General features: G+C 44.3%; 1 protein-coding gene across 1 annotated transcript in view; it reads left to right on the top strand.

Annotated features, from left to right (window-relative positions):
- The window catches only part of ANTXR1 (ANTXR cell adhesion molecule 1), a 44985-nt gene that overhangs the window by 6559 nt on the left and 29242 nt on the right, over positions 1–9184 (top strand). The window contains exons 4-8 of the mRNA XM_015648622.2: positions 205–286; positions 1247–1280; positions 2791–2870; positions 3193–3261; positions 4144–4224. Coding sequence (XP_015504108.1) covers positions 205–286; positions 1247–1280; positions 2791–2870; positions 3193–3261; positions 4144–4224 — 346 coding nt within the window. The remainder of the gene's footprint in view (positions 1–204; positions 287–1246; positions 1281–2790; positions 2871–3192; positions 3262–4143; positions 4225–9184) is intronic.

Genomic DNA, 9184 nt, shown 5'->3' with positions numbered 1-9184 from the left:
TGGTGCTGTCCTGATGCTTTCCCCAGGCACTGGGGATGCTCCACATCCTCAGAGAGGCACCTACCCCTTGCAAACCCCGAGTTAACCCTTTGTTCCCCCCTCCCTGAGCCTGGCCGTGCCCTGCCCGTCCCCAGCCGGCTGCCAGGACCTGCCAGGACCTGCCAGGACTTGCTGCTGGCTCTGAGTGTGGTGCCTTCCCTGCAGGGAGCAGATCCGCCAGGGCCTGGAGGAGCTGCAGAAGGTGCTGCCAGGAGGGGACACCTACATGCACGAAGGATTTGAGAGGGTAACTGGGGCAGGCTGGGTGCCTGGGAGGTGTTTCTGCTCCTCAGGAGCTGCAGGACACGAGGGGATGGCTCAGAATTCTCTGGTGGCTGGGTGAGACCCTTCCCTTGGCTCCAGCAGTGCAAGGGCTCAGTGCTGGAGCTGCAAACTCCACTAAATAATAATAATAATAATAATAATAATAATAATAATAATAATAATAATAATAATAATAATAATAATAATAATAAATCTCTTTATTTCTGCCCCCAGCTCTCGTGGGCAGAGTTATCTTTTCTCTCAGGAGAAGGCAGTGCCATGGAGACCCCCGTGGCTCCGTGGAAAGCTGTCAGTCCTACCTGGGCTGAGAGGGGAGAGCTCACATCTCACACCTGGGGTGGCCAAAAACCTGCAGCCCTTCTTGCCTGCTCTGACCTCGTTCTGGGCACGTTTTGGACATGTTTTACCCCCTCAGGGGTTTCTGTAAAGCTGAACTCTGCCCCATGTGGGTGTTTGGAAGGGTTTGAAGGGTCTCAAAGGAGCTGCCCCATCACGGAGATGTGAACCCACAGCAGAAGCTCAGTAGGGGTTTGGTTTATCTGCAGGTGGAGCAGCTGACCTGGAGCTGCTCAGGGATATTAAATTGGGCTGAGGATGTTCCTCAAGGCTCTGGGCAGGATTTTCAGAGAGGAGAAGGGTGGGAGAGCTCTGGGGGTGGTGTGGCTGATGAGACCTTGCAGGAATGCAAAAAAAACCCAGACAAGAACCTTGTTCTGTGAATCAGCTGCCAGAAACCAGAGCTCAGTGTGAGCTGCAAATGTGCCATCCCCAAAAACCCCAGACAAGAACCTTGTTCTGTGAATCAACTGCCAGAAACCAGAGCTGCAAATGTGCCATCCCCACTGCCTCATCCCTTTCTGCTGCACCACACGTTCCCAGCTCTTCTTGATTTATTAATAACAATCTTCTGATTTAATTTCAGGCAAGTGAGCAGATTTACTACGAGAATGTTCACGGTGAGAGGCCTCCCTGACCCACTGAATGCTTGTTGTTTTCTCTTTAACTGATAACTTTAACAGAGTTAATTCTTTGTGGGAAGGGTGGGGGCGGCTCCTGTTCTTGCAGGGATGTGGTGCCAGGCAGGGAAATATTCCTGAAAGGGAAAAAAGAACGAGTGGAGCTTTCAGGAGCTGGAATTAAAGTGTTTCAGGCTGGCTGCAGGTGCCCACCCTCACCAAAACTGCTGCTTTACTTTTGCTGGAGGGTTCATGCAACCATTTCTTCCTCCTTCTGAAACACAAATGCATGCAGAAGATGTTAAGTACAAAATTTTTTTAACCAGAAATTATTAAAACCAGTGCTAAGTGCAGACAACTGGAAAAATGTTCATCCTTTCCTCCCCTGTAATTGATGTAAAAACTTTTTAGGTTTGGAAGGGAAGGCTGCAAGGTTTAATGATGTTTCTTAGGAATCTTGAAGATTTTAGGCCCTTTTCCCACCATCTTCATTTAAATCCCAATTGAGCTTTTTTTATCACAGTCTGAAAAATCCCCTCTGGATTTCTTGAGTTGACAGCATGAATGAAATCTGGAGCTAGGTAGGAACAAGCTGCAGTGGGTTTTTGATGGCTGCAGCCTCATTTCTGGGTCTGAAATAGCAGCAGAGTTCTGCCCCTGGAGTGTTCTCACACTCAGGGTGTTTCCTGAGCTGCTTTAACAAATGTGAAAAATGAGGTTCACATAATTTTTATAGGATTTAGAAGTTTAATAAAAAAACAATTAGGAGAAAAAATAAAGTGTACAGATGTGGCTGGGTGTGTCTGCATTCACCTCACTGACAAAGGATTGTCCCTTAAAAACAGAACCCTGCTCCATATCCATAAATTCTCATTCATATCCATAAATTCTCATTCATATCCATAAATTCTCACTCTATAATTCTCATTCATATCCATAAATTCTCATTCATATCCATGAATTCTCATTCATATCCATAAATTCTCATTCATATCCATAAATTCTCACTCATATCCATAAATTCTCACACATATTCATCCATTTTTCTTAGGATCTTTGGTGTTCTTCTGTTTAGTTTTCTCTTGCCCCCTTCCCAATGGATCAATCCTCTTGGCACCATTGAGATTTACATTCCCTGATCCCAGAAATGCAATAAATTCCTCCCCCAGAGTTCTGGGCACTGCTGGCTTCATCTGCATAATTTATTTAATAATAAGTTTACAAATGCAGGAGTTCTGTATCTTTTTTTTTAATCAGTCTTTGGGTTATACAAACAAAACCAGTTTTTATTTTAATACTATTCCACAGCCTAACATAAATGTATTATACCACTATTTCTAAATTTCATCAATAACAGAAATAGAGAAAACTATATTAATACAAAACAAAATTTCTCATTCTTACACACATAAATTCATTTTAATATTTGTGAAAAGCCAATAACATAAAATGTATCTGTAACACAAGCAGCAGCAAAGCCAAGGGGCTGAAGAGGTTTTTGTGTGTTCAGGTTACAGAACTGCCAGTGTCATCATCGCCCTGACAGATGGGGAGCTCCACGAGGATCTGTTTTTCTACTCCGAGAGGGAGGTGAGTGACTTTTGTCACACATTTGCAGTCAGGGAGACACTGAAAGGTCTGGGCTTGCTGCTGTGGGTGCAGAAGAGAAGGAAAAGCTTTTCCCCAGTGAGAAAACTCCACCTTGGTGCTCTGCAGACACAAATCTAAAGTGAACTCCACCGACAGCAGCACCCCTGACTCAGCTCTGCTGACACTGCAAGGAGAGGGGTTAAAAATTCCAGTTAAACACTAAAAGAGGGGTTTGTTCCCAGCTGAAGGGTTTCAGAATTGCTGTGGGAAATGCTGAATATCCCGAGTTCCCCACAGGTGACTGTGGCTCCTCTCGCTGCAGGCGAATCGCTCGCGGGACCTGGGGGCCACCGTGTATTGTGTGGGGGTCAAGGACTTCAACGAGACCCAGGTGAGGGAGCCCCCAGTTCCTGCAGGCTTTGGGTGGGCTCAGAATCCCCTGCTCGAGCCTTTGCCAGGGCTTTTCCTCCCTTTTCTGTCTGGAGGATCCGCCTGACTCTGCCTCTTGGTCCCTTTCTGTGTGGATCTGCCCCTCTGCTTGTCTCCAGCCCTGGGGATTGAGAGGAAAATCCAATCCCACACTGAGCTCATCCTTTTTCTGCCAAAGCTGGGCAGGGACAGAGGCAGAAAAGCAAATTGGCTGAGCTGGAGGCAGGAAGGAGTTGTGGGGATGTTTTTCCCCATAAAACTGAAATGGCAAAAGCCATGGTGCCATATTATATATTATATATATATATATATATTGCTATATAACCCTTCAGCTCGAGTGCAGCTTTTCTTCCAGGGCAAAACTGTGCTGTAAAAATCAAACATCTCCGTTAGTGACAAACATTTCACAGAGTTTTGTCTGACTCCTGAATTTCTGATTTGAATATTAATATGTGTGACCCCTGAATTTCTGATTTGAATATTAATACATCTGACCCCTGAATTTCTGATTTGAATATTAATACATCTGANTCTGATTTGAATATTAATACATCTGACCCCTGAATTTCTGATTTGAATATTAATGTCTGACCCTGAATTTCTGATTTGAATATTAATATGTCTGACCCCTGAATTTCTGATTCGAATATTAATAATATGAATATTAATATTAATAATTATATTATTTAGAACAATCTCCCTGGACTCAAACCCAGAGGAAGCAGCTGATCGTTTGAGGGTTTTATTTCTGAGTTTAATAAATGTATTTATTACCTGGAGAAGCAGTAATTTGCTGCCTGCTGGCTAATTGATGTGTGTGTTCCTGTTTCCTCTCCTGGGCCAGCTGGCCAGGATTGCTGACAGCAGAGATCACGTTTTCCCAGTCAATGATGGCTTTGAAGCCCTGCAGGGCATCATCGACTCCGTGAGTATTTGCCCCCATCTCTGAGTCCCTGGGTTTGGTTTTCCTCTTTTCACAAGAACCTGCTGAAAGGAAATTCACAGAATCATTTGGGCCGAGGGACACAGCCTTGGTTTGGGCTAAAATGCTGCTCCAGGTTCGCGTTTATCAATAATTCCCCGGGTCTCCCTGGTCCTGGAGCTTCCTGCAGGCATTTTGGGGTGCAGTAATAATAGTAATAATAATAATAATAATAATAATAATAATAATAATAATAATAATAATAATAATAATAACAATAACAATAACAATAATAATAACAATTTAAATAATAATAATTATAAAATAATAATAACAACAATAAGAATTATTATAACAATAATAATAATAACGATAAAATAATAATAACTATAACATAATAATAATTATAAAAATAATAATAACAATAATAATAATGATTATAACAACAATAACAATAACAATAACAACAACAATAATAACAATAACAAGAATAATAACGATAAAAAATAATGATAAAAATAATAATAACAATAATAATAATGATTATAACAATAACAACAACAATAATAACAATAACAACAATAATAACAATAACAAGAATAATAACGATAAAATAATAATAATAACAATAATAATAACTATAATAATAACGAAAATAATAATGAATAATAATAATAACGATAATATTCATAATGATGATAACAATAACAACAATAATAATAACAATAATAACAATAACAATAATAATAGTAACGACAAAAATAATAATAATAGCCATAATAATAATGATAATAATAATGATTATAACAATAACAAGAATAATAATAACAATAATAATAACGATAATAATAATCATAATGATGATAACAATAACAACAATAATAATAACAACAATAATAACAATAATAACAATAATAACAATAATAACGATAATAACGATAATAATGAAAATAATAATAATAATAATAATAATAATAATAATAATAATAATAATAATAATAATGCTCCCTCTTCCTTGCTTTTGTGGTCCTTGCCAAAAGCAGCCTGTGCTGTGGCAGTCTGAGCTCACAGGGAATGCTCATGGTGAAATCTGGAAATGGGATTGGGAAGTTCCTTCAGCACAGCAAGGATGCTCAGCCAGGGGGAGAGAGGAGGGCTCAGGGTGATGCCACAGGGGAAGGAGAGATGGAATGAACTCTGGAATTAACTCTGGAGATGGGAATCTCTGGGTTCCTGTGGGTGTGCAGGGATTTGGTGGCGGCTGCCCTGGATTTCCCCTCCTGAGTGGGTGTTTCCTGCACTTGGAATTGGCTCTGGAGCAGGGAGGAGGGTGGGAGCTGAGTGAGGATGTCCAGGCTGGTGGGGCTGGGAACGTTGCTGAGCACCTGCCCTTCCTCTGCTGGAGCCAGAGGTTTGGAGGGAGCAGCTGCAGGAGATCTGCTCCCAGCGGTCCAGGAGGGATTGACTCCTCCAAGCCCTGGAAATTGAGAGGAAAATCCAATCCCACACTGAGCTCATGTCTAAAAACTTGATTCTTAAAGTGGGAGCTGAGGGTGTTGAGTGCTCTGTGAACTGATCCACCCTGAGTGTTCAGGGCCTTTCTCTCCCATGAGTTCAAGGGTGACTTTTTCATTAATCCAACCAATTTCTCTTTCTTCCTCATCGTGCAGAAGCCACTGCTGAAACTCCAGCTTCCCCCTGTTAATGCCTGAGTGGTTTGAGCTTGTCAGGAGGGAACAATCTGGAGCAGAAGCAGATCTGAGTGACTGCTGCAGGCTGGGAAAATAAAGGAAGGAGCTGAATGATTTGATTAAATTTTCCTCCGCTATGAAACATTTCTGCGGATTCTAAATTCAATTAAATTTAAAGCAAACGAAGCAAGTCTTAGAAGAAAACCTGAAATTCAGCTTCATGTGCTGCCCAGGCTGGCTTTGGTGGGAGTGCTGGAGGAACACGAAGGGATGTGGAAGTCAGGATGGGATCCTCAGCTGTAACAGGAGCTGAGCAGCTCCTGGGACAGGAGAACTCCCTGATCCTTGATTTGTTTTAAACCAGGCTTGGAGCTTAGCTCAGAGCTCACCCTGAGCCAGGCTCTGAGAGCTGCAGGTGATGGTGATGGGTGAGCAGTGCAGCAGAGTGAATTCTGCATGAAATGCAGAAATGGTTCATCCCTCCAGCTCTGATTTCTGCCAGCTCCTCCTGGATCCTCTTGCAGCGGTGCTCAGCTGCTCTCAGGCTTTGCCAGGTCCTGTCTCAGCTCTTGGGATGGATGTGGCAGCTCAGAATTGACGATTTAGGAAGTTTTATCTTGGGAATGCACCAAATCCTTCTGTTGCATGGATGTTTCCTGGGCAAGCTGCAGTGCTGGGGGTGTGGAATCTGCAGAGAATTCCTTGTGATGGCTCTGGAGATGGCTCTGTGTGCCCACCCTGAGCTGGCACACGAGTCCCTGCAGATTCCCTGTGTCCATCCTGAGTCCCTGTGCCCATCCTGAGCTGTTCCTGCAGATTCCCTGTGCCCATCCTGAGTCCCTGTGCCCACCCTGGGCTGTCCCTGCAGATTCCCTGAGCTGTCCCTGCAGATTCCCTGTGCCCATCCTGGGCTGTTCCTGCACAGCCTGGAGAGGGTTGAGGCCCCTGAGTGGGGACAGGGATGACAGAAAGTTCATTCCAGACCAAATTCCCCGCTGGCCAGGGAAGGTGTTTATCAGCTGAAAACCCCCAGGCTGAGCTGGCCAGCGTTCCTCGTTAATTTTAATTGTGTATGATCCGCTTTCCACTTCCTTCTTCCCCCAAATGCATCTTTAAAAAGGACTTTAATGTATTTTTTCTTTAACTTAGCTCATGTAGATATTATTGGACAGGAAACACTTCATAAATAAATGGCTTTTCTGTAATTGGCACCATGCTCTGGCGTTCAATAATTGGACAGAGATTGCTAATGAGCACCTGGCATCAGCCTGCAGGTCATTCCCACTCACGCTAATTAGGCAGTAACCTTCTATTTATTACACTTCAGCATCCTGTTTGCTAATTAGAATTCCCAGATTTGGTGGAAGGAGCAGTGCTGTGGTGGAGGGAGGAGCTGGCTGTGTGTTCATTGTGAGCACAAGATCGAGTGGAAGCTTCCAGAAGCTGCAGAATTTCTCTCCCTTTCTTCCCTGGGTTTCCAGAAGGGCCCAGTGACCTCCTGGGTCTCACCTGGGGAAGGTGAATGAGTCAGGAGATGGCACCTCCAGCCTTCCATGGGATTTCATTTCCTGGGAAACCACGAGGATGAGCTGCACCTGCAGCCCACAGAAAATTCTGTGTACTCAGAAAATTCCAGACCCCATTAAATCTAAAATGAAGACACTGGATCATTTTCTGATTGCATTTTTTAATGAGGAAGAGACATAAAGGATTTTTCCTTTTTTGCAATTGTTCTGCCTTTTGCAGTCATTCTGCCTGATGCTCACTTTAAGTAAGGGTGTGTGCTTGGAGAAACTTAATCTAAATCAAAATAAATATTGCAATTGGCACGGTAGAAGTGTTTAAGGGCAGTTTTTTGCAGTCATGTAGAGGGATTTGAGTGGACTGGGAGATCTGCATCATCTAATTGAGACACCTGCTATTCCCCCTCCTTACAGCAGGAGTGTTTGCAATAGCTGAGGAGGGGTCATTAATCTCAAATTTAACCATGTGAGGTTCTGCTCCATGAAAAAAAATACTGATTGTATTTAACATCCTCTGTGTTTTTCCTTATTGTGTCTGTTTTAAATTCTTCCACTGCTTCTCAGTTCTGTTCTCAGCTGTTGACTTTCTCCTTTTTTCCACTTGACAGTTCCTGTAAAACCTTGTTCCTGCAAATCTCTCTCCTCACCTGTCAGGCTGCCTCCAGCCCAGACCATCCTGCCTCCTTCATACCTTGGTACTTTCAGCCTTCCTTTCTGAGTAACTCAAACCTCTGTTTAAATGTTTTAAAGAACAAAGCCTGGCTCTGTCAGTAGCTTTTGCAATTAGGTATTTGAGGCAGGGAGCTGTGACTGTGGAGAAGAGGAAAAAAAAAACAAAGTTATCTTTTTTTCTTCCAGGGTTTATTGTATTGGTGGCTGCTCTTTCCTTACAGATGTTTCAATTTAAAGCTGGGAAAAGAGTTTTCATGTTGGGCTTGAGCCATCAAGAGATGCTTGGCTGACATTTCCTGGCCTCTTGGAGCTGGGCTGAGGTTTGGTCAGGGCTGGGGCTGGGGCTGAGCCCCCCAAAGTCTGTGCCCCAGGCTCTGAGCCAGCCCTGGAGGAGCTGGGGCTGGAGGAGAGGAGCAGGAACATCCCAAGGAGCTCCAGCACCATCAGGGAATAAAAAGTGTCCAGCCCCAGCCTGCTCCTCTGCCTGGAGAGCTCAGCCAAGCCTGAGCCCAAGTTTTTGTGTAAATCACTGCAAAAAAGGGCTGAAAGCCAGGGCCAGCCCTCCCAAAGACTCAGCTGTGGTTAAGCCCAGCTTAAACAGAGAGGAATTTGGTCTGGAGTGGCAGAGCAGCCCTGGGGATGCCCTCAGGTGAGCTCACATAAATCAGGTTAAAAACAGAAGTTGAGGAGCGGCTCTGGGAACCTGTGGGATGTTTGAGTGCAAAGTTAAACAGTTCAGATTAAACTTGTGATGTTTGCTCTGGAGAGGGAGGAGTGGCTGCAGAGGGAGGAGGGGGATGGTGCCTCCCTTTGGGGGGGCTGCAGATGGTGAAGAATCTCAGTTCATGGGGTGCAGAACCCAGGGCACACAGCCAGGTTTGTCCTGGATTGGGGGAGAGCCTGGCACCCATCACCATGGCACCCATCACCATGGCACCCATCACCATGGCACCCATCACCATGGCACCCATCACCATGGCACCCATCACCATGGCACCCCTGATCCTGTCACCCATCACCATGGCACCCATCACCATGGCACCCCTGACCCTGTCACCCCCCTGACCCTGTCACCCC

The sequence above is a fragment of the Parus major genome, chromosome 22 (genome assembly GCF_001522545.3).
Source record: "Parus major isolate Abel chromosome 22, Parus_major1.1, whole genome shotgun sequence".
Classification (NCBI taxonomy): domain Eukaryota; kingdom Metazoa; phylum Chordata; class Aves; order Passeriformes; family Paridae; genus Parus; species Parus major.
Note: the sequence above shows the minus strand (reverse complement) of the source record. Positions and strands in the feature narration are given on the sequence as shown.